At 44.9% G+C, this 26,867-nt stretch overlaps 1 protein-coding gene across 2 annotated transcripts in view; it reads right to left on the bottom strand.

Moving 5' to 3' along the window:
• The window catches only part of LOC123746832 (uncharacterized), a 35,419-nt gene that overhangs the window by 4,301 nt on the left and 4,251 nt on the right, over nucleotides 1-26,867 (bottom strand). For both annotated transcript variants that reach the window (XM_045728625.2, XM_069319594.1), the window contains 4 exons: nucleotides 22,283-22,517; nucleotides 20,683-21,328; nucleotides 16,109-16,618; nucleotides 14,645-14,972 (listed from right to left, as the gene is read on the bottom strand). In XM_045728625.2, the coding sequence (XP_045584581.2) occupies nucleotides 14,645-14,972; nucleotides 16,109-16,618; nucleotides 20,683-21,328; nucleotides 22,283-22,507 (1,709 nt within the window). In that variant the 5' untranslated portion in view covers nucleotides 22,508-22,517. The remainder of the gene's footprint in view (nucleotides 1-14,644; nucleotides 14,973-16,108; nucleotides 16,619-20,682; nucleotides 21,329-22,282; nucleotides 22,518-26,867) is intronic.

Genomic DNA, 26,867 nt, shown 5'->3' with positions numbered 1-26,867 from the left:
TGTCTCTCCAAGACTATATATCTCACCTCTCAATATTCCTTGCAGGTTATCTCTCAAAGCAAGTACTGAAAATATAAACTATCTCGACTGATAATTGACTTCCTTTCTCACATCCAAGTTAGTATTGAAATTTCTTTTTCTAGTTAGATGTCTCCACTAACTCAACTTGTGAGCAAATAATTGGAAACATTTGCAACCAATTTACGTTTGTGGCTGTACGAAAGGTAGTTAGTGATTTTCAGTGACACTTTGCCATGCTCCCTGGAAACACAAACCCAAACTGTCTCTATTTTCCGCTTGTTACAACTTGTAATAAAGTTGTTACATCTTGGCTTAACGTGTTTATGACGTATTAGAACGTTGTTACAACTTGCTATATTGGTTGTTATAACTGGTTAGGAGGTGTTAAAACGTGTTCGAACGTTGTACCAACGTCGTAGTTTCGGTGTGTGTTTGGCGGGCTGTTGCTTCAAGAGTAAGATTGTGCGACTGTCAGTTCCTTAGGGAGATTTTTAACTTTCAGAAACAGCTTAATCCTTACAAGTGAACTTAGAAACCTTATTTTCTCATGTCGAAACACTTTCAAGGATATAATCATGTTTATGAAGAAGAATTTCAAGACTTTCTCTAAAAGAACATGATTTTGTCAGACCCTCATTTTCTCCAAGTTTCCAGGTACCTCCCAGCTTCTGATGGGTCACAAATCTCACTCACTCAAAGATTGCCTCATTTTCACAATCAGAATATTTTCTCAAGTGCAACATTTAGAGTTTTAAAGCAGAACTCTTTCAGTTTCACGAATATACGATAATTTCTACGAGATCTCTTTCTTAGCACTTTTAACACGAGTTCTTCACTTTCACCAGTAAAATATTATGTCCGGAACGTCCGTGAAAGGTAAGGTAATTACGAGAGGGAAGCAAGTACTGTATGTAGATTAACGAGTGAATAAGCCGATATGAAAATAAGAAATGATTAATAAAGATGGGACAGACAGGGAGACGAAGAAGAAGGAAATGAGAGAGAAGATAAATCAGTAGAGGCCAGAGAGTGAAGCAGAGGAGGACGCAGGAGTCTTCATCGGAGACTCTCCAACACTACTCTGGTGGCACTGTTGGAGCGCTTTCCTCCTCGTCTCCTCCTCTCTCCCTCCCTCCCCCCCCCTTTTCCTGTCCGCTGTTGTGACGCCCTTGTACTCCATCCCGTCCTCAGTCCCATGTACTATCTCCATTCTTATCCCCTCCATTATCCTCCCCCCTTGTCTTGACCCAAGTTCTGCCCTTATCATACTCGGGTCACTGTGTGATAACTGTCCTTGGACTGTTTGGTATTGTCTTTGGACAGTGTCACCTGTGTCCCCTAGTACACCTTGGTCACGCTACCCCCTTCCCCCACTACCAAGAGAGAGAGAGAGAGAGAGAGAGAGAGAGAGAGAGAGAGAGAGAGAGAGAGAGAGAGAGAGAGAGAGAGAGAGAGAGAGAGAGAGAGAGAGAGAGAGAGAGAGAGAGAGAGAGAGAGAGAGAGAGAGAGAGAGAGAGAGAGAGAGAGAGAGAGAGAGAGAGAGAGAGAGAGAGAGAGAGAGAGAGAGAGAGAGAGAGAGAGAGATAAGACTGCAGGCGGGATAGTTATCAAGGTGGGCTTCCTATCCTGCCTGGGACACCACAGTCAGACACATAAGAAAGCAACACACTCACCTACAGCTAAACCCGCTACCACCGGCTCTACGATACTCACCCACAGATACATTCACTACTATCGTCAAAGGTTGTGACGATACATAAGCCATATATATTACTAATATTTGAGCTATATGGTTGTGAAGAGTGACTATGTGAGACAGATGTAATCACAGACAAAAATACAGACAGACAGAGAGCATCAACCAAGTGAACAGGATTAAAAGCTGTCCTATCAGAAGCGAAAGATAACGGTGACGTCATCACTGAACAATAACAAAGCCATCATTAGCTAATCCTTGAACATAACAGCTGCTGATACTAACGTTAATGCTTCGGCGTCCATGTACTTGTGTGTGTGTGTGTGTGTGTGTGTGTGTGTGTGTGTGTGTGTGTGTGTGTGTGTGTGTGTGTGTGTGTGTGTGTGTGTGTGTGTGTGTGTGTGTGTACTCACCTAATTGTGCTTGCGGGGGTTGAGCTCTGGCTCTTTGGTCCCGCCTCTCAACCGTCAATCAATGTGTAATTGACACACACACACAATGTGTGTGTGTGTGTGTGTGTGTGTGTGTGTGTGTGTGTGTGTGTGTGTGTGTGTTTATTTATTATTTGTGCGTGCAGGATTTAGCTTCACTTCTTGGACCCCGCCTTTCCAGCAGTGGCCGTATGATATAAATACAATGACTGATATCTAATCTGATATCTACTTATATAAATGTTAATGGAATTAGCTTCTACTAAATGCTCGTCTAGTTCATTCTGTCATCCATTGTTGTTGTTGTTTAAGATTCGCTACTTGGAACTGTGACGATAATCTCTTTCAAGAGAGATTGAGCCTGCTCTTCCCTACATAAAGTTACTTACACATATACAAGAATAAGATGCTACCTTCAAGATACGTCTACCAGTAGCACAAAACGTTTTGACCAGGAGGCAAACCGTACCCTAAACCCCCACTCCACACTCCCTCCATGCCGGCTCGCCCGTCGTCAACCAGCAGACTACCATTCCAGCCTGCCTGCTTCTGAATGGTGACCCGCCGTCTGCACACCTGCACCTCTGCACCTCAGCGCCCTCTACCTAAGTCGATGTCTGGGCTTGAACCAGCCATTGAAGTCAGAATATCCTTGTGCTCTCAAGCTGTGAACAACCAACTGATACATGTCCTGTTTATTGGTGGAGGTTCCCCGCTAGCGCTATATTCTCAGCACCTGTTTATGTCTTTTTGTCTTTATATTATTCCTAGAGTAATTTATCCCTGTTCTTAATTTTTATGACTTGTTTGTTTGCACTGTACATAGCCGAGGGATTGTCTTTGTTTTTATATTTGCTTTCCAGTTAATTAAAGTTTCATTGTTCATACTATGTGTTTTGCGTCTTCCCTTACTCTACCACAGACAACAGCCAAGCAGTCGCTTTTTTTTTTTTTGTAAATGTGACAGGCATTGACACCAGCCATTAGGAGGACTGCCGAACATCTACACTTTCCCGTCACAGAACAAAAAGTCCCAAGCAGCACGGGCTATGGTGAGCCCGTAGTAAACGACTTACTACTCTTACACTAACAGTATTTTCTCATATCCCTATGGCTCACCTGTGTCTCATATGCCTTAAGTTCTGCTCATATTTATTGTGAACATTTCCCCTTTGTCCACCCTATTTAATACGCTAAGAATAAGCTGTATTTCCTAAGAATTGCTCATATTAATCAGGGCAACAACCATGATATATTCCTGGCCTTTGCCTAGAAAATTCCCTCGCTATATGCCCTACCAAAAGTACACAAGGAGATACTACAAGTGACGAAGGCGTAGCAGGGATGTTCACTTCTATGTGGCTGCCGGGCACCGACAAGACCCCCCATTGATTGGATCTGCACAGCCCTGTTAAACCCACTCCTACAGCAGCTTCCAGAGAGACTAAAGGACACGACGGATTTCCTCAACGGGATGCAAGTGATCAGGGAACCTGTACCGCATGAGGCAGTCCTTTTCTCCTTCGACGTGGTCCTCTTATACCCGAGCATTCCCCCAGACGGAGGCTGCCAGGAAGGTAGCGGATTTCTTTGATCGACACAGAATACGGACGGATCTTCGACAAGCGGAGGACGCCGCTTGCGTGGGGCGGAGGACGCCGACGAAACAGCTACTGGAGGAGGCCATCCAATATGTCATGCGAGACACGATACTGACGTCTGATGGACGGACATATAGACAAATGAAGGAGACGACAATTGGAGCTTCGAGCATGCGATCAATGAAGATATCAGTAAGAAGCGGAAGATGAAAAAGGCTCTCAGTAGCCCTAACAGGAAAGAGAGAACATCATCAAATGTGAAACGTGAGTAAAAAGAAAATTAACATCAACACTCAGCAACTTACAGGAGAGTTGCAGGCGCAATCTGTCGACGAAATCCTAAAAGTGACAAAGGTGGGCAGGGAAAAGTTCTGGGCTAAACACCATTGTCTCGGCTACACACCAGTGGTGTCCCCTACACACCAGTGGTGTCCCCTACACACCAGTGGTGTCCCCTACACACCAGTGGTGTCCCCTACACACCAGTGGTGTCCCCCTACACACCAGTGGTGTCCCCCTACACACCAGTGGTGTCCCCTACACACCAGTGGTGTACCCCTACACACCAGTGGTGTCCCCTACACACCAGTGGTCTCAGGCGTACCAGTGTGTGTGGGGGCTCCTGTGGGCGCGGCGCTGCCTCAGTAAGCAACAATGAGGAAGTGAGCCAGCGGCCACAACCCGCCCGGACGCGCGCGCCCCAGACAACGGAAACGCCCGCCAGGGGATGTGGGCGTTCGGGGAGCATGTAGAGAAGTGGACATGGGTGGTGTTTGTTTACTGGTGGACACACTAGCCCCCGTCCTGGCCGACGACACACTAGCCCCCGTCCTGGCCGACGACACACTAGCCCCCGTCCTGGCCGACACACTAGACCCCGTCCTGGCCGACGACACACTAGCCCCCGTCCTGGCCGACGACACACTAGCCCCCGTCCTGGACGACGACACACTAGCCCCCGTCCTGGCCGACGACACACTAGCCCCCGTCCTGGACGACGACACACTAGCCCCCGTCCTGGCCGACAACACACTAGCCCCCGTCCTGGCCGACGACACACTAGCCCCCGTCCTGGACGACGACACACTAGCCCCCGTCCTGGCCGACGACACACTAGCCCCCGTCCTGGACGACGACACACTAGCCCCCGTCCTGGCCGACGACACACTAGCCCCCGTCCTGGCCGACGACACACTAGCCCCCGTCCTGGACGACGACACACTAGCCCCCGTCCTGGCCGACGACACACTAGCCCCCGTCCTGGCCGACGACACACTAGCCCCCGTCCTGGCCGACGACACACTAGCCCGCGTCCTGGACGACGACACACTAGCCCCCGTCCTGGCCGACGACACACTAGCCCCCGTCCTGGCCGACGACACACTAGCCCCCGTCCTGGACGACGACACACTAGCCCCCATCCTGGCCGACACACTAGCCCCGTCCTGGCCGACGACACACTAGCCCCCGTCCTGGACGACGACACACTAGCCCCCGTCCTGGACGACGACACACTAGCCCCCGTCCTGGCCGACACACTAGCCCCCGTTCTGGCCGACGACACACTAGCCCCCGTCCTGGCCGACGACACACTAGCCCGCGTCCTGGACGACGACACACTAGCCCCCGTCCTGGCCGACGACACACTAGCCCCCGTCCTGGCCGACGACACACTAGCCCCCGTCCTGGACGACGACACACTAGCCCCCGTCCTGGCCGACGACACACTAGCCCCCATCCTGGCCGACACACTAGCCCCGTCCTGGCCGACGACACACTAGCCCCCGTCCTGGCCGACGACACACTAGCCCCCGTCCTGGCCGACGACACACTAGCCCCCATCCTGGCCGACACACTAGCCCCGTCCTGGCCGACGACACACTAGCCCCCGTCCTGGACGACGACACACTAGCCCCCGTCCTGGACGACGACACACTAGCCCCCGTCCTGGACGACGACACACTAGCCCCCGTCCTGGCCGACGACACACTAGCCCCCGTCCTGGCCGACGACACACTAGCCCCCGTCCTGGCCGACGACACACTAGCCCCCGTCCTGGCCGACGACACACTAGCCCCCGTCCTGGCCGACACACTAGCCCCGTCCTGGCCGACGACGCACTAGCCCCGTCCTGGCCGACGACACACTAGCCCCGTCCTGGCCGACGACACACTAGCCCCGTCCTGGCCGACGACACACTAGCCCCCATCCTGGCCGACACACTAGCCCCCGTCCTGGCCGACGACACACTAGCCCCCGTCCTGGACGACGACACACTAGCCCCCGTCCTGGACGACGACACACTAGCCCCGTCCTGGCCGACGACACACTAGCCCCCGTCCTGGCCGACGACACACTAGCCCCGTCCTGGCCGATACACTAGCCCCGTCCTGGCCGATACACTAGCCCCGTCCTGGCCGACGACACACTAGCCCCGTCCTGGCCGACGACACACTAGCCCCCGTCCATGTGTGTAATGAGTGTGGTGAATCATTATATTCAGATTTCGTTCTCATTATAGTACGAGATTTGAAACATTTAATCCCATACAGAAAGATTTTGGAGCGTGAAGGGCGAGGTGTAAATCATTATATTTCCCCAAGGACGAGGTATGAGCCACTCAACTGCCTTAGGTGAGCGAACAAGAGGGAGAGGAATACTCGAGGGGCACTTCATACCTTGCCCTTGACGTCTCAAGTGATTGCGAGCCACTTTACAATGGTGGGCAGTTTAGGTTTGTGTGTTGGCTGGTGGAGGCTGGGAGAGAGTGAGAGTGAGGGATAGAGTACTACTACTAACAACAATACTACAGTGGTCCAAGTACTATGACCTGATACACTACTACTGTTACTGTCCCCCCCCCCCACGATGAAAGGATACACGAGGCTATGTCTATCGTGATAATTTTATATTTTATCACGAGGCTATTATCACGAGGCTATTATCACGAGGCTATTATCACGAGACTATTATCACGAGGCTATGTCCTCGTTTAAACAATATGTCTTTAGTATTGTACACACTCACTTGCGACAGCAGTTGGCCATTTATTCCGTGTTTTACAACTGTCAGAGAAGAAACCTCTAATCACTTTTGAATTGCATCATCATCCCTTGAGTTTGATACCATAGAAACTATTACCGTTTCAAAAGGTTTTTCATTTTTGCGCTTATCGAAATTCTTCAGACTCCTAAACGTTTGGATTAATATTTCCCGGTGATCTGTGCCTCTTTATAGAAAACAAGATTAGATCTTTGAGTTAATAAGTTAATAAGATTAATTTCCTTAGTTTTGTCGGCCTCTCTGTACTCTCTGAAGATTGTCTGTCATCTTTTCTGTAATTAATAAAACGGCATAAAGTCGTGTTTGTTATCGTGGCACACGTAATTACCTAAGTGTAATTACCTAAGTGTAGTTACAGGATGAGAGCTACGCTCGTGGTGTCCCGTCTTCCCAGCACTCTTTGTACGTGTGGGTGTCCTGGTGCTGGCCCAGATAGTGAAGACAATGCAGACTGTGTTCCTGGTCCCTGACCAACCATCTAAGGAGCTTGAGAACCTCAGCAACTTGTGACAATTAACGTGTCCTGGTGCTGGCCCAGATAGTGAAGACAATGCGGACTGTGTTCCTGGTCCCTGACCAACCATCTAAGGAGCTTGAGAACCTCAACAACTTGTGACAATTAACTGTGTACCTTCTGTATGTCCATCACATATAAGAGCTGCCTAGCATGAGCCTTCTCCAATTTCCTTTTCTTATATAACTTGCTCGTCATATATGTAAATTGATTAGCTTAAAGGTCAGTTGGCGCCAGTTGTTGAGCCCACAAAGAGTGGGTTCAAGTTAAGTTGACATAAGTTGACAGAGTTGAGTGATGTGAACCTGTCTGTCACCTCTCATACAACTATTAGCATGGCCACAAAAAAGTCAACTAAAAATATAAATGTAACAATTAGCACTACCTCTTCGGAGGCTCACCATAGCCCGTGCTTCTTGCCCCGCTCCTGTGCCAGGTAAGTTACGGGCTCACCACAGCCCGTGCTACTTGCCCCGCTCCTGTGCCAGGTAAGTTACGGGCTCACCATACCCCATGCTACTTGCCCCGCTCCTGTGCCAGGTAAGTTACGGGCTCACCATACCCCGTGCTTCTTGCCCCGCTCCTGTGCCAGGTAAGTTACGGGCTCACCATAGCCCGTGCTTCTTGCCCCGCTCCTGTGCCAGGTAAGTTACGGGCTCACCATACCCCATGCTACTTGCCCCGCTCCTGTGCCAGGTAAGTTACGGGCTCACCATACCCTATGCTACTTGCCCCGCTCCTGTGCCAGGTAAGTTACGGGCTCACCATACCCCATGCTACTTGCCCCGCTCCTGTGCCAGGTAAGTTACGGGCTCACCATAGCCCGTGCTTCTTGCCCCGCTCCTGTGCCAGGTAAGTTACGGGCTCACCATACCCCATGCTACTTGCCCCGCTCCTGTGCCAGGTAAGTTACGGGCTCACCATACCCCATGCTACTTGCCCCGCTCCTGTGCCAGGTAAGTTACGGGCTCACCATACCCCATGCTACTTGCCCCGCTCCTGTGCCAGGTAAGTTACGGGCTCACCATACCCCATGCTACTTGCCCCGCTCCTGTGCCAGGTAAGTTACGGGCTCACCATACCCCATGCTACTTGCCCCGCTCCTGTGCCAGGTAAGTTACGGGCTCACCATAGCCCATGCTACTTGCCCCGCTCCTGTGCCAGGTAAGTTACGGGCTCACCATACCCCATGCTACTTGCCCCGCTCCTGTGCCAGGTAAGTTACGGGCTCACCATACCCCATGCTACTTGCCCCGCTCCTGTGCCAGGTAAGTTACGGGCTCACCATAGCCCATGCTACTTGCCCCGCTCCTGTGCCAGGTAAGTTACGGGCTCACCATACCCCATGCTACTTGCCCCGCTCCTGTGCCAGGTAAGTTACGGGCTCACCATACCCCATGCTACTTGCCCCGCTCCTGTGCCAGGTAAGTTACGGGCTCACCATACCCCATGCTACTTGCCCCGCTCCTGTGCCAGGTAAGTTACGGGCTCACCATACCCCATGCTACTTGCCCCGCTCCTGTGCCAGGTAAGTTACGGGCTCACCATAGCCCGTGCTTCTTGCCCCGCTCCTGTGCCAGGTAAGTTACGGGCTCACCATACCTCATGCTACTTGCCCCGCTCCTGTGCCAGGTAAGTTACGGGCTCACCATAGCCCGTGCTACTTGCCCCGCTCCTGTGCCAGGTAAGTTACGGGCTCACCATACCCCATGCTACTTGCCCCGCTCCTGTGCCAGGTAAGTTACGGGCTCACCATACCCCATGCTACTTGCCCCGCTCCTGTGCCAAGTATGTTACGGGCTCACCATACCCCATGCTACTTGCCCCGCTCCTGTGCCAGGTAAGTTACGGGCTCACCATAGCCCGTGCTACTTGCCCCGCTCCTGTGCCAGGTAAGTTACGGGCTCACCATAGCCCGTGCTACTTGCCCCGCTCCTGTGCCAGGTAAGTTACGGGCTCACCATACCCCATGCTACTTGCCCAGCTCCTGTGCCAGGTAAGTTACGGGCTCACCATAGCCCGTGCTACTTGCCCCGCTCCTGTGCCAGGTAAGTTACGGGCTCACCATAGCCCGTGCTACTTGGAACTTGTTCCGAGTAGCTGAATCTATAACAACAACAACAACCTCTTCCACACTCACCTGAGCATCTCGAGAGTGGAAGGCAGGTCTTCCTCCAGCGTCTCATCCTCCTCCTCACCTTCCTCCTCCGCTCCGTCAATAAGATCCACGTAGAACATCTTCCTGTGACTTTACGGGCTATTCATGCCCGTGCAACCTCTTGGGTGGCTTAATCTTTATCAATCATCAATCTTCCTGTGGCGTTAGTCCAGAGTTCCTGATTGTAGAGTTGCTCCGGTGTGGTCATTGAGTCTCCAGACTGACTACGGAGGTCACCTTAGGTGGGTTGTGATGTTTCCTAAGTCAGCAGGGGTTCCTACTGAAGAGGTGATCCACTGACGCCACTAAAGCTCCTCTGACATCAGCGACGTTCGACTGACGTCGGAGTTCTCTTACCGTCTACGGGTTTCAATTGACGTCAGCGTGTTTCACCTGACGTCAATTTAGTTCTTTTGAAAAACATGGCTAGTTCGCCCAAATGCCTTCTTTTGATTTTCTTTAAATATGTTTATTTTAATGTGTTATATTAAATAAACATGTTTTATTTAAACATATAAAATATGTTTGAATAAAACCGTATTAGTTATGTGTTAGAATTTGCTTATGAAACATTTCATTCCACGCTTTTTGGTCATTCATGTCCTTCATAATGGTAGTTAATTTGACGGTAGTTAAAGAGTAGTTATTAGACGGTAGTTATTAGACGGTAATTTGATGGTAGTTAATTTGATTAATTTGTTATGTGACGTTGATTAATTTCTTCATCATGCTTCATTTACTTTGCCAGTGTTGATGCCGGATGCAAGATCTTTGCAAGATGACCTATCCTCCTCGGAGCTTGTATCAACTTTATTTCTCCTCCTTGTTAACTACTTTCCCACTTCTACCTTGTAGTTATACATGTCGCTATAACACAACCACTATAATCTATTATCGAATAACAGTTCAGATGTATTTGGCTTCCCTGAACAATAACTGCTTAACTTTTGTTAGGCCTATACATAAATCATATATTTATGCCCACTACCAGAACCGAATCACTAGTATAACCGATTATACTTGTTTATAATAAGGTGATATATATATATATATATATATATATATATATATATATATATGTATATATATATATATATATATATATATATATATATATATATATATATATATATATATATATATATATATATATATATATATATATATTACTGAGTGAACACAGTTGGCAAAAATCACAGTAGACATAAATAAGACGTTAAATAATGTCAACAACAAAAAATGATCAATCTAGAATGGTAAACAAATGTGAAACACACAATGAAAGCCAGGGAGGGAGAGAGGGAGCGCGTAACTTAGGTCACCACCCAAAGCCAGCCAGGCAGGCACTGACTCCGGACTCCCTTACCATCCCATACTTCTTCCCGTTCGCCCGTTTTCTGTTGTCAGAATTAATGTTGCCCTTCACACTATCCATAACTTCTTTCTGTGTTCTGCTCTGATACGAAACTTATGTATATGGGTAGTGGAAAATGTCCACCAGACGTCATCAGTTACAGCCCCACGGTGTGAGGTGCGTAGAGCTTTGAAATCACTTTATTAACTCTTGGTGTTCTTGATATATATTCTAGTAATGTATTCAAAGTTTGGCGGTGCTGGCTAATGATCACATGGCCCTGTATGACTAACCTCCCCTGCAAGATGGGGGATTAGTTTAGCATCACGTAGCTTGAAGCAGTATATAACCCGTCATGTAATTTAGGGTAGCTGCGTTTTCTGCTGCAACTCGTTCTCAGTAAACCCATTAGAACGAGGCACCAAAATCTCCCTCTCAAACCACCTGGATAGTTATCTAGATATTTGTGATGGTCTGAAAGCATATTACAGTTCCGATAATAGTCTACTTGTAAACTGGCAAATGAACCTTTGTCCTAATCAGAGAAATTCTCAAGTTATAACTTTATAATTTGTATTACAAATCGTTGGTTTAAAATAGGAAAAGGATATGCTGAACTCGTTTTCTTTGAAGCGATCTGAAGAATCTAGTTTTCTGAAAATGAAATTCTAGGGGATACTCAAATAGTTTTCGAGTTTCCACATTTCTCATTACTTGAATAAAACTTTTCCTCTTAGCACTACAGCAACACTGAAGCCAGACTGATTCATCATTGTAGAAAGGTTCAGTGCTCTCAAGGGTAAGGCACACTATCACCCCCCTTCCCCTAGCAATGGTGCAAATATGTTGTTGTTGTTATAGATTCAGCTACTCGGAACAAGTTCCAAGTAGAACGGGCTATGGTGAGCCCGTAAGTTACCTGGCACAGGAGTGGGGCAAGTAGCACGGGCTATGGTGAGCCCGTAGTGGACTTACCTGGCACAGGAGCGGTGCCAGTGTGGGTGCAAATATAGAATTGGAAAAATTACGTACAGTCAAGGAATAGTATTCCTTTACCCCCAAGTTTCTGGGAAAGTGCAAAATGACAACGTCGCTTTTGTTTTCGTAGTCTTGGGTTAGATTATGAATGAATAGGCGCTTTGTAAACACGAGTCTCATTGGTCAAAACACCCCACCACGGCCATACACACACAGCTATCGAAAGGAAAATAGTGTAGATCATGTTCAATCATATTACACACAGAAATCCCAATAGCGTGATGCATCAAATGCACAAATCCACAAGGGCCGTGACGAAGGGTTCGAACCTGCGTCCGAGACCATCCCAGACGCTGCCTTAATATTTGCCTAGATATTATACGTGTAATTCGTTGCCATTTGAAGAGTATTGCATGGTCAACATGCACCACGATATGACAAATGCTAAACGAAAACGTTATTTGGTTTGTAAACCGTTTACAACACTAACGAGCTAATGAGCTAATGAGCAAACAATACATATTCTACCATCGTTTGTTTCACCAATAACGCAGAAGGGAATGCTTCGGCATTTGGTTGAAAACTATACCTTATGACCACTAAGATTCTAGTATCCTCGACGAGGACAGGAAGCTGGCGGCTTGTCAAAGGTCCACTCCCAGACTCGTGGATTGGCCTGGGAAGAGTGCTGGCCCCACATTCTTTCACCCAAACGACGACACTTTCCGCTATAGTATGACGGTTAAAGAGCCATTGTAGGAATCTGGCTTGTTTTAAGCACCAGTTTGACTAATAACAAATATCATCACATATGCATATTTAATATGAGATATTCATCACATGACAACGAATTTAACACAAAATTCACATTTTTATTCAGGTAAAAATACATACATTAGAAGATAAGCTATACACGTAAAGTTGGATTTACAGATAAGAGTGAATACACATAATACCTGAAGCCACTAATATGCATAGCATTCACCTTGACCTTAAGGTGTCCAGCACACATGTGACTGTCACTATGCTCCTCTCAGGTGTTTGGACCAGGTGTGTGTGTACCTTGTGTTAGCAGCCTAAGATGTTTGTCACCTGTGTTGCCTCCCGCCTGGCCCACCTCGCTTGTTCAATTATTCTCATTTATCAGTAATTAGGCTTGTCCCAGCGGCAGCTAAATACTGTTAACTTTACTAACTAAAAACTAACTCCGTGGTGTAGTAGTAAGACACTCGCCTGGCGTTCAGCGAGTGCTATGTCATGGGTTCGTATCCTGGCCGGGGAGGATTTACTGGGCGCAATTCCTTAACTGTAGCCTCGGTTTAACGCAACAGTAAAATGTGTAATTGGATGAAAAAACGATTCTTCGCGGCAGGGGATCGTATTCCAGGGACCATAGGATTAAGGACTTGCCCGAAACGCTACGCGTACTAGTGGCTGTACAAGAATGTAACAACTCTTGTATATATCTCAAAAAAAAAAAAAACTAACTTTTATCCTTTTAATGTGGACTTAACTTAAGAGTTATCTACATGTGGGTTGCAGTTAATTTATTAGTTATCTTATATTTAAGATTTATAAACTACAATATTGTTTCTTTTACCTGGTGCACTGTAATTATATTTAATTTATCTTTACTAATAATCTTTACATTTACTATAATTAGGCTAGTTCACAGCCAAGCATAATTAGTTATTTGTTAATTACGGGTTATATATTATCATTTAGTTCAGTTATTTCACTTATAACATTACTTTATATTTACGCCCTATAATTTACTTATCATTTTACTTTTACTTATATTAAGTAGATTATACTTTTACTTATATATTATGCAAATTTAACGTTTGTTTATATTAATGAATTAATTAACTCCCACTACTTATAGGGTGCACAAAACACTACCGCTCACAGGATGAGTATAGGGTGCACAATAAACTACTACTCACAGGATGAGTATAGGGTGCACAATAAACTACTACTCACAGGATGAGTATAGGGTGCACAATAAACTACTACTCACAGGATGAGTGTGAGGTGCACGATAAATTGCCGCTCACAGGATGAGTAATTGAGTGTACAATAGTGTCTCAGGCGGCAACTATCAAGGAAAAAGAAGAGTTCACGCACGCAAGCTGATACAGAAAACGAACGATTAATTAATGAGAGAAAACGATATTTTTTGTTGTTTAATGGGTGACTAATATGTTTGGATTTTTTTTTTTATACTTTGAAGTCAGTATATTGGTATGTTATTGTTACCGAATAGGAAGCTGTAAGACACATCAAAGATCCCCTAGATAAGCGTGAGGCTTAGCAAGACATTCTTGTTTAGTTACTAGATGAGGCCACCGGCTGTGCCCGGGTCTCTTTCCCCCTTCCCCCCTCAGTCACCTCTCTTCCCCCTCTCCCTCATCTATCCCCCTCCTCCTCTCTCCACCTTTCTTCTCCCTCTCCTGTCTTCCTTTTCCTCTATTCCCTCCTCTCATATTCTCTCCTCCATCTACCCCTTCGTCTCCTTTCTCATTCCCTTTCCCACCCTCTTCATCTTTCTTCCCACTCTCCGCGAATACCCTTCTCTCTCCTTTCATAGTCTCTCTTTCCCTTCCCTCCTCTCTATTTCTTTATCTCTTGCGAAATTGACATACTGTCCCGTTTTCTGCTTAGTGTCCTCTGGTAGGTTAGGATAGGAGACTTTAGAACGACAGTTTCTTGACGTTGGAACACCTTAGGATTAAGGGTTGCATCCACTACGCCCTGCAGTAGTGCTAAAGATTATGAAGTACTGATGTAAATAAAAACCTACTTGCTACTGTTACGTTTTTGCTCACCTGGAACACCGATGTCTCTGGGGACTCTGGTCACGGTATACGCCATCACACTTCGCGTTCGTGGCCAGCGATGAGTCGCAGCTGATAGCCCGGTTGCATCGTCCTCGTAAGGTGGCGTACACCTGTCCCAGCCGCACTTCTGGGAAGCGCAATTTGCGGGACCACGTTGGGCGGTGTGAGGAGGGTCGGGAAGGATGTACCAGCTGCTCTTGATGTAGCTGGCATTTGACATGACCCTCCAGTTGGCCCAGATCTACCGTAGCCGCCGCCATGGGTGCCCGCCTCTTGATACCTCTTAGTGACAGAGAGGAGGCGGAGAGGGCGCGACCTACAGTCACGTCAGAAATATATATTATTTTCCAGCAGACATACAAACCATAGAACAAATTATACTAAATACTACAGATAAATAAGGCTTTAGTTTGCCTGCAGTGAATGTCCATATTTTTCTAGCTTTACTAGGAAAATAATTCTGAGTAAATTAAAATTAGATCTCAGTGAATGGATGAATGAAAGCAGTCCCATTAGTCACGTTCCTTGGGGTATGGAGAAGGTTACGAGGGATAGCATCCACATGAACACCTCTATTAATAACAACTACAGTTCCCAGAATAGCAGGATTACAGAAAGAACACATGACCATATTCCCGTTGAAGGCAGTACATCGCCAGGTCAGGAATAGAGGTGACCTGGTTAGGCGGTCTAGAAGGATAAGAGGATTACACCCAAGATAGCAGCCTCACTAGACGTTGAGATGTCGCCTTAATCACACACTCAGACCTTGACAAAGCACTCAGGAGAGTGCGAAAGACTTGGTGTAAATCCCTAACATAAATTTCACACATACACAAGGGTGGGTTTTTATCTTATATTATTAGTATTATCATACAAATGTAAACCTATGTCTGAATGCATAAATATAAATATGATACTGTACATCAAATTTTTCCTACCATATATTTATGTCAAATATAACTAATAATGGTGCGGTTATTATTTGTGTGCACCCCCGAGCTACAAGGCTTGCTGTGCTCTCCTCCTCTGAAAAACTACTGTTTCTTATCAAATATTCTACCTTGCCGTTATGAAAAGTTATCTCGCTCATCTGTTAAACTTTACCTTTCTTCACTGGAAACCTAACTTGCCCTTTAAAAAAATCAGCTGATGACTTTATTAAATCAAATTTTGTAAAAGTGATTACATCAAATTGCATTAAATTTGTTTCATTTGGCACAAAGATTCTTCTGAAACAGAATCTATTAAGCAGACGACGAGTCACAATAACGTGGCTGAAATATGGAACATTCTGGACACACAATCGACTTAAGAACGGTCCAGGACGGACCGAAGCGTCGTCGTCCCTTCATTTTCTAGTGTGTGGTTTTGTCAACAGAATCTATTAACATATACCCCACATAGCCTCACCAAGCACTTTAATATAGACTAGTACGACGAGCAACTAACCTATGGCAGCCAGGCCCGTGAGGGTGGTCCACTTGCGCTTGGCGGGCATGGGCGGGGAGCGGCTGAGGCTGAACAAGTCTCCCTGGGACCGGGACGACCTGGCTAGTGGGGGAAGAGGGGGTATAAGGAGGCTGGTCTGGGAGCGTGCAAGGCGAGCGGGATGAGACGTGCAGCTGGTGTCGTGGCACCACACAGGGTCACCAGGGAGGCTCAGCAAGTTGTGCTGCTGGTGAACCGGGCACTTGCTCTGGTGGACCATGCATCCTCCGAGGTTGATGGTGCACCCCCTCGGCCTGAAGCTGTACTGGTTGCTGGCGTCCTCGTCCTCGTCATTGTTGTTGTTGTCGTTGTTTGCAAGCAGGAGGTTATTGTTGTAATTGGGGATGTTGTCGTTGCTGTTGTTGTTGGCCAGATTTTGGAGAGCCAGGTGCCTTTCCATCATGACCAGCAGGTTGCCTACCGACCCCCCCATCGTCGCCCCTTCAACGGAGCTCAGAGGCAGCCCGCCATCTGAAAACATAAGAAATATACAGTAATAATAATAATGTACATTATCATTACCCCATTCCCCACTTTCAAGGGGGGAAGGCAATTTCCAGAAGAGTTTTTAACTAATGTAACAATAGAAGATTATATATTAAACAATAAAAGAAGAGCAGATATCACTTATCCATTCATATCATCCACAATATATACTATCATGGATAAATAAACACCAGAAAAATGCAAACATTTTATAAGTTAATGGCTAATAACACAGCCGTATTCGAAACAAAATTAAAGTTACAGGGGAAGGCATCATCCGCATTACTACAGACGAGAACAGTTACTGTAAGAACTGGTAAGAACTGGTGCGCACTCCGCTGCTACCATAGTAATACAGCAAGCAGCCACAACAGTACCAGTAGGAAGCAATATTATTATTATTATTATAATAATCTCACCATGGATACTAATTGAAAGAGCAGAAGCACTGTGCCTACAACTCTAAATGGTGTATAACAAATCACTGGAAACAGAACTGCCAAAAATTCCTCCGCCATTGAGGAATTCCAACAGCGACACTGATTACCTCTTAGAACAATTTGTATATATTATATAAAAATTAGCATTTTATCTGCCAACCTCCACAAAGGTAGGATCATAGCCTAGTGATATAATATTTAATCCTAGACTACTACTATTAATACTTGCTTGGTATTTATGAGCAAATATCCCAGTTATTTCCACTTAGAAATGATGGGACCAACAAAATTAAATCAAGCAGTCAGTAAAACAGATGAAATGTCTAGTATCAGTATGTTGTACTACAGATCATACGTGAGTCACAAAGGACATGTAATAGGCAACGGAATAAATGTGATCAGTTAATCCAATCATCAAATGTAACTCCCAGATTACTAGAAAGCCACATAGAGGTGACCAAACAAAAAATACAAAGGGCTGCAGAGGCAGCAAATAATTATGTTCAAAGCCTCGACCAACAAAATATTCACCCAGACAAACTGAATACTTTCTGTGCCGAAATGGTACAATTTGAGGAGTTCCAAGATCATCTGGATAAATTTGATCAACTATGAAAACAATTAAATATAAACCCATTATCCAGGTCAGCCTCACCCAATATCACACCACCAGAAGTTAAACTGTTCTCAGTCAGTTTACCTACAAATCTCTGTGGATTCTGGAACCACAATACCTGAGGCTACTAAATTATCGTGCCCCAAGATGAACTTAAAGGCGAAACTGAACCAGAAGTAGCAAATTTAAACTTAAATAGGATAGCCATGATCTCACAGTCCAGCTCCCTAAAGATAATGCCGACAATGAGAGAGCATTAGATGCTTAATGACGCATCTAGTCCACAAATTGTTGGATTAACTTACCCCAACTGATCAAAACAATGACTCACTCCAAGCATTCGGATTGGAGCTTCAGTCATTACTTAATACTCTCAAGCTCAAGGTTTACATAACTAGGCTGAGTGGATGACTCAAGTTGTCATCCAGCGCAAACTGCCTAGCGAGATACTAGACAGATTATGCACAAATTACCATAAAAACATCCTGACAGTATAGATCACTGAAGGTTTGCGTTCAGTTACAGGCAACGAACACCCAAGGAATTTAAAGCCCATACAAAGCCTTCAGAAATAGTGCATAACAATAAATGAAAGGACACACCAAGTACTCCAAATAAATCTAAACAAACTGCTTCCACACCAAACTGGAGGAAGTCAGGCAGTATGGGCACACATGCAGTGGGTCCCTCGAAGCTTACAGTTACTGTGTCACCTAAGGCAGCGACTTCAAAAGGTAATACTGTACTAATAATCATATTTTATTTACAAAAAGGTACAATGGGTTGGTGAGATTACATTAGTTATATTTTTACATTCTTGCAAAGCCACTAACATGCATAGCGTTTCGGGCAGGTCTTTAATCTAACATATCAGGTAAGATAAAAAGATACATTGTAGCAAGGTTTGATATCAACAATATAAATTGACAAGAGGTGATTACCCTGATAAAGATTAAGTACTAAATTAGTCTTAAGTACTTATATTGGGGAAGTGGGTAGTACAAGATTCAGTGCGAGTTTGAAGCACAAAGTAGGAAATTATGAGGATGAAATTAGGTACTTTTTGGTTTTACGTTTGAACAGGACATGGGTTGGACGAGTTTTTAATTAATCAGGGAGTTCCAAGGACTGGGCCCTTTGATTTGCATAGAGTGTTTGCACAAATTTAGCCTGACTGGGGATACCAAAGATATATTTATTTCTGGTGTGGTACTTATGGGTTCTATTACACCTATCAAGGAAAAGTTTCAGATCAATATTAGCATTTAGGAACAAGGTTTTGTACATGTAGATAGCACATGAGAATGTGTGGAGTGAGTGTATGTTTAGCATGTTAAGGGACTTAAACAGAGGGGCTGTGTGTTGTCTGAAGACAGAGTTTGTTATAGTTCCAATAGCAGATTTTTGCTGAGTGATGATAGGCTTGGGGTAATTTGCAGTGGTTGAACCCCATGCACAGATACCGTATGTAAGATAGGGATAGAGTAGTGCATAGTATAATGAGAGGAGAACAGAGTGGGGAACATATTATCTGAATTTAGAGTGTATACCGACTGTTTTTTGAGACTTTTTTGCGATGTGTTGTATGTGGGTGCTGAAGTTCAATCTCTTGTCTATATATAGGCCAAGGATCTTCCCCTCATTTTTATTGCAAATGTTAACATTGTCTGTGTGAAGTTGAACCGGATTTGATGATTTACTACCAAATAAAATGTAAGTCTTTTCTATGCTTAGTGTGAGTTTGTTGGTTGACATCCATGAGTGGATTTTGTAATTAATTCTTAACAATATTATTTAGTGTGTGGGGGTTGGGGTCAGAATAGATGAAGGTAGTATCGTCAGCAAATAGTATAGGTTTAAGAATGTTAGAAATATTTGGAAAATCATTGATGTATATAAGAAATAGGAGAGGTCCCAAGATGCTGCCCTGTGGCACGCCTACTGTCAATGGTAGAGTGGGGGAGGTTATGGTATTGATGGCTACATATTGGTATCTGTCACTGAGAAAGGAATGAATATAGTCTAGAGCAAGGCCTCGGATACCATAGAGGTGAAGTTTAAATAAGAGTTAGTTATGGTTTACAGTATCAAAGGCTTTTCTCGGGTCCATGAAGAGGCCAATTGGAACCAATTTTTGTCAAGGGCTGCGTAGCAATAATGGCATCATTGGTATTCTATTGGGAACGGAAGCCAAACTGGCAGGAACTTAATATGTTGAGTTTTACAAAGTAGAAATAGAGCTGTTTGTAAATAATTGTGCCTCAGGTGCTGTGGGCTAGAGGATATGTTTGTTCGGTCAAGAAGAGCATTCAATGCACCACTGCACCAATTATCCTAATCATGCAACCCTTGTCAAGTGACTCAATAAATTGCAAAAATGCACGAGATGCCTCAAGCCACACAATACCAGCACCTGTGAGACCCAATTACACACCTGTCACAGGTGTAACAAGGGTCAGCACCACGCGGCACACCTGTCACAGGTGTAACAAGGGTCAGCACCACGCGGCATTGTGCGGGGACACAAAATTAAGATCTCCAATTGGGATTGGTAGATAACAATCCCACCACAGTACAGTACTGCAAGCTACGACACAAAATCAGTGTCCTATCGGCAAAGTCCAATAATAATTTGTTTTAATACAAAAGAATGTATTGGTATTAATACAAAACAGCAGTATTAATTTACGCATATTGTATTAAAAGTTGTATTTAATACATATTGTATTAAAAGTAAGTATCGTCGGAAATTTCAGACCGGGTGAACCATTTACCGGGTGACGTCGGGTACCGGAGATTCCAGGTGATGGAAAGGTGAACTCTTTACTGGAAGACGGCGGGTACCGGGGTCTAGATGGAGAAGAAGGGTGAACCCCTTACTGGGTGAAGGCAAGTACCGGAAGTCCCAAGGGTCCAAGTAGAGAGGGGAGGGTGTCCAACATACCGAGGGGTCCCAGAGGGGACCAGATGGAGGGATAGGGTGTCCCACTTACCGGGTGACGGCGGGTACCGGGGGTCCCAGGGGTCCAGGTGGAGGGGGGAGCCATATGACGACCAGCGGGTCATGGCGTGGTGAGGGCTCAGAAGGCTCGGACTCTCGCTCAGAGCCTCGTCCCTAAAGGCCCTAGGGTGAGGGTCATAGGGTCCCACTTCATATTGAAGACCCTGGCACCCTTTGGGTTCTTGGTAACCCATGGGACTCTGGCACCTGTTGGGACTCTGGTATCCGGTAGGACTTTGGCACCTACTGGGAATCTGGCACCCATTTGGACTCTGAGACCCATTGGGGCTCAGACATCCATCAGGACTCTGACTCCCCATGGGACTCAAGCAGCCTGTGGGAGTACGGGAGCCCTTGGGAGTGTGGCAATCGTCGGGAGTGGGGCACTGGTCTGAAGTGTGTACTGGGTCAGGGGTGTCGTGATCAGGGTGGTGAGTGGGAAGGGTGAGGGTGAAGCGGGGAAGATTCTCCTTAGCCCGCCATCTCCCTGACTCCTGAGCCTCCACCCTGCCCTTCCTGCCGCTGGAGTGCCGCTGCAGCTCCACATGTGACACACCACGGTCTTCCACGGTCTCCAGGTCGCAGGCCGGAGTCCGCACCATCCGACGGTCAGACCGAGCTGACGATGGAGACCTCGGCTGTAGGGAACAGTCACATGTTAGTGTCGGGGGGAAGCAGTTAGACGTAAGTGTCTGGAGATCAGTTAAAGTGTCGGGAGAATAGTCAGATGTCTGAGAAAAGGTAGATGTTAGTGTCGGGGTAATAGACGTTAGTGTAGAAGAACAGTTGAGGTTTGCGCGTCAGATGAAGAGGCACATGTTAGTTTCGGAGAAGTATAATATAAAGGACGCCCCCTCCCCCCTTCCTCCATCAGGCAGATCCTTGAATAAACTGTAGCCTTCCTTATTATAACTTCCATTAGTACTGTTATTTAATATAATTATTACTGTTGTCATTACAATCATAATAATAATAAAGATTGCATTAATACTATGATTAAGTGGTGACGTCTTCACACAGACATAATAACATAGGATATAAACCCACACGTGTGCATTTGGGAAATTTATGTAAGGAATTTACACAAAGAGGCTCAGACGTTGAGATGTAAGTCTGGTCCTCACCCACACACTCAGACCTTGACGAAGCACTCAGGAGAGTGCGAAAGACTTGGTGTAAATACCTTACATAAATTTCACAAATACACAAGTGTGTGTGGGATTTTATCCTAAATCCTCAAGTCGATTGTGTCAATCATTCTCAAGTCTCAAGACAATCGACTTGAGAATGGTCCAGGACGGACCGAAACGTCGTCGTCCCTTCACCTACTAGTGTGTGGTCTGGTCAAATTACTTTAGCCACGTTATTGTGACTCATCGCCTGCTTATCCTAATATGATTATTATTATTATTGCTTAATAGCCCTGGCTTGTGACGGAGGTTAACCTAACCTAACGGTGCAACAGTTTCAGTGGAGGGCGACCCAACATCCTCAAGGGCCAGCTTCTGCTGGCACTTGAGGGTATTGCTTTTCACATCTTTGTCTTGTTTTAATCTTCCCCTTATCTCTCTTCCTCCACTCAGCCATCTTACCAGAGAGTCCTCATCATCTTGACCAGAACCCGCTGCTGCTGCTGCTCCACTTTCTGTAAATGTTAAGTCGTCCTCCAGGTCCTGAGAGTCACTGGGTGGAAGAGGAGTTCGCCGGGTGCCTGCCCAATTGCGCGCCAACATGGTGGTCAGGGTCGAGGACGACGAGGACGACGGCGAGGACGACGAGGACGAGGTCGGGGACAGAGGCGAGTCCTCTTTCTTCATGCTGGTCACTCTGGCGGAGGAGATGCTATCGTCAGACAATAAGGATAACTGATCAAAAGTTACATTTTTAAATTATACCTATGTTTTATTCGTCATTAAGTTAGTGCTTTGAGTAGGCAAGGTTGAATAAACTTTAATCTGACAATAGATTAAATATTGCTAATATTGCTATTATTAAATGCCATAAATGATGGAGATTATGTCCTCAGACGCCAGGAATGGAGGTGGAGATAATATCATTAGACGCTAGGGATAATAGACTTAGAAATGATGCCATCAGAAACCAGGGATGAAGTTGAAGATAATATCATTAGACGTCAAGTACGAAGGAGGTGCAAATAATGTCAGTAGTCCCCAAGGATGAGATGATGTCATCATATGCCAGGGATGATGGAGTTTAAGATGATGTAATAAGACGCTAGGGATGATGGAGTTTAAAATGATGTCATGAAATGCCAGTGGTGAGGGAGGTGGAAATGATGTCATCACACGCCATAATGAAGGAGTCCGAGATGATGTGGTCAGGCACGAGAGATGACAGGTGGAGATGGCGGAGGTGTGGTTTCTCATTGTAATGGATTGGACGGCCTGCATTGGATGGTAATGGATTGGACGGGCTGCATTGGATGGTAATGGATTGGACGGGCTGCATTGGATGGTAATGGATTGGACGGGCTGCATTGGATGGTAATGGATTGGACGGCCTGCATTGGATGGTAATGGATTGGACGGCCTGCATTGGATGGTAATGGATTGGACGGCCTGCATTGGATGGTAATGGATTGGACGGGCTGCATTGGATGGTAATGGATTGGACGGGCTGCATTGGATGGTAATGGATTGGACGGGCTGCATTGGATGGTAATGGATTGGACGGGCTGCATTGGATGATAATTATGTGAGGACGGCCTGCATTGCCATTATCAGAATCACATTATTATTTGTTAAAACCTTAAAAAATAATAATTTCGATACTAGCTGGACTAAAGAGGTGTATACATAGCTAAATAAAAAATTACACTTTAGCCATAAATTAACATTTAAATAACACTTTGAAAGATGATACATGATAACGACACACAATTTATATACAAAAAATTAGGATGATGAGACAAATAGAAGCAGAACTTATATAAACTAATCATAACATAACAGAAACTTGAACACCTTTAGCATTCTACGTCAAGAGATTCTGGTACTATTCTGGGCACACAATCACTCCAAACACCCGGCTTATATAACGCTGGACGATAAACGGATTCAAAATGCCTGTCAATGACACTTTAGCCGTGAGTGGTCAATGAGTTGTTACAACTCTTCATTCCTCCTCTACCTTTAATAACGGCAATCTGATATCTGCTGGTTGACTGAGACAATCATATATTTGCTGGTTGACTGACTGTATCAATCCAATATCTGCTGGTTGACTGGCTGTAGCAATCCAATATCTGCTGGTTGACTGGCTGTAGCAATCCAATATCTGCTGGTTGACTGGCTGTAGCAATCCAATATCTGCTGGTTGACTGGCTGTAGCAATCCAATATCTGCTGGTTGACTGGCTGTAGCAATCCAATATCTGCTGGTTGACTGGCTGTAGCAATCCAATATCTGCTGGTTGACTGGCTGTAGCAATCCAATATCTGCTGGTTGACTGGCTGTAGCAATCCAATATCTGTTGGTTGACTGGCTGTAACAATCATATATTTGCTGGTTGACTGACTGTAACACTCCAATAATTGCTGGTTGACTGACTGTAACACTCCAATAATTGCTGGTTGACAGACTGTAACAATTCAAACACTTTTCTTGTCACCCCAAAGTTTTTTTTTGACCAACATCACGTATTCAACAAATAAATTGAAAACAATAATGTATAATTCAAAAGACCATAAAATGAATTGTGTTGTAACAAAGACCTGCGATCAATGAGCAATTAATGTAAAAATTGTTTTCAAGCCCAATGGGGGGAGCCAATGGTGGCCTTTCAGTGTACCAGCTTAAAGGTGGCCAGTCCTGCCCACCCCTCCCAACCCTCCATGGGCTCTCTTCTCCCATTTCAAGCTCGGTTTCATCCTTTCACTATCACCTGGACTATGTCCGTCCACCATCAACTAGGCTCTGTCCTCCCACTCTCACCTATATCTCACCTTACTGCCCGTAACGCTTTGCGTAATAGTGGCTTTAGGCATTATATGTACTAGCTCTTATCTATAAATCTATCAATTTGTATATAACCTCTTGTATGTATGTACTTAACCTGAATAAACATTTAATTATTTATTTATACCTATGGGAGGAATATCCTATTCAATGAAGGGACCATAAAGCAAAGGGCTGGCATAGCGAAGGGAAAACTATGATGAGATGAAAAAATTCTAGATTAAAATACCTTGGAGAGCAGAGCTCAGGGAAAAGAATACCAGATATATTACACTATATCCCCTAGAAGTATCAGGTGGCAGCAGACAAGTTTATCCCGGCCCAAAAATGAGATAAATTAAATGCAAAATCGGGATCCATGGTTCAATCAGACATGTAAGGAAGCTAGTCAATTAGGTACTAAGACATGGAGAAGCTACAGGAATAACAAAACACCAGAGAGTAGGGAGAGATGCCAGAGGGCCAGGAATGAGTACTTCAGTATGAGAAGAGAAGCAGAGACTATGAAAATAGTATAGCAAGTAAAGCCTCAACCCAATCAAACCTGCTCCACAGCCACATCAGGAGGAAAACAACAGTGAAAGATCAAGTGACGGTACACAAAGAATGACAAGGAGATGTATGAAGAATTGAACAAGAAATTCCAGGAGGTCTTCACAAAAGAGCAAGGAGCAGTCCCTCAATTAGGAAAAGTTGCTACAAACCAAGCAAGCTTCGAAGAATTTTAAATTAACAGAGATGAGGTCAAGACCCTAGTGATACAACTGGACAAGATAAAGGCTGTTGGGCCTGACAGAATGTCACCATGGATACTAATAGTGGGTGCAAAAGCACCCCACTGCCCGAAACTTACTTCCACTTGCCCAAAACGCAATGCATATTAGTGGCTTTAAGTATCGTATATACTAGCTCTATGTATAAATCCAACAGTATGTTTGTAACTCTGCATCTATGCATGTACTTTTCCTAAATAAAATGTTATGTTATTATTATTTATTCACTATGCATGCGACTTTATGGTGTATAATAGGTCATTGGAAGCAGGAGACCTACCAGAAAATTGGAAGACAACTAATGTAGTCCCAATATACAAAAAAAAGGTGACAAGCAGGAAGCACCGGACTACATGCCAGTATCCCTAACAAATATACTATATAAGGTGATGGAGAATTTCGTGAGGAAAAAGCTTGTAGCACTCGTGGAAAGAGAAGACTTGTAACACACCACACAACATAGGTTCAGGGAAGGTAAATTGTGCCTCGCCGGTTTAATAAAATTCAACATCAAATCGACAAAAATTAGGCAAGAAAGAAAAGGGTGGTCAAATTGCAATTTATTGGACTGTCAGAAAGCCTTTGACACAGTGTCCTCATCAGAGACTAGTGCTTAAGATGGAGAAACAGGCACGAGTAACAGGTAAGGAGCTCCGGTGGATAAGGGAGTATCTAAGCAACAGAAAACAAGAAGTTTGCTTGTAAGAGGGAGATCTGAGAATGGCAAGAAGTCACAAGCGGAGTTCCACAAGGTAATGCTAATGATAATTTTATTTGGGGAAAGTACATACAAAATGAGTTACAAACAGAATGTTGGATTTCTAGATAGAGCAAATATATATTACGTCTAAAGCCATTAATATGCACAGTGATTCGGGAGAGGTGTGGAAAAAGAAATTTAAAAACTAAGAATTAAAACTAATTGAGATCAAAAGCAAGAATTGAACTGAAGTAGAAAAAAGAATGATAATAATTACATGTTGAATGGAACAGCAGAAATTGCAACAGAACACCAAATAGAAATTGTAACTAAATAAGCAGCTGGAATACAATTATCTTTAAGATTATACATGGCAGATATTAGCAGTTTTACAAGTTAATCAATCATGTCTGATAATAGCAAGGTATAGGTTGACATTTAGGACGTAAGGTAGGTTACATGGAGTTGATTAGGTAGTACTTAATTTTTTCTTAAATTGATTTAAGAACTGGCTTAAAAAACTTAAGAACTGGCTTAAGAATTTAAACTGGCTTAAACTGGTTAAACTGGAGAGCCAGTCTTTGACGTGATTGGTAAGATCATTATACAGTTTGGGACAGTTGATTTGCAGAGCATTTCTACTTTGGTTAAGTCGCACTCTTGGAATATCAAACAGATATTCCAAGAGGAGGAGGAATTAATTATATCAAATGTCGGGAGGTTAGGA

This window comes from Procambarus clarkii, chromosome 93 (assembly GCF_040958095.1).
Source record: "Procambarus clarkii isolate CNS0578487 chromosome 93, FALCON_Pclarkii_2.0, whole genome shotgun sequence".
Taxonomy (NCBI): domain Eukaryota; kingdom Metazoa; phylum Arthropoda; class Malacostraca; order Decapoda; family Cambaridae; genus Procambarus; species Procambarus clarkii.
Note: the sequence above shows the minus strand (reverse complement) of the source record. Positions and strands in the feature narration are given on the sequence as shown.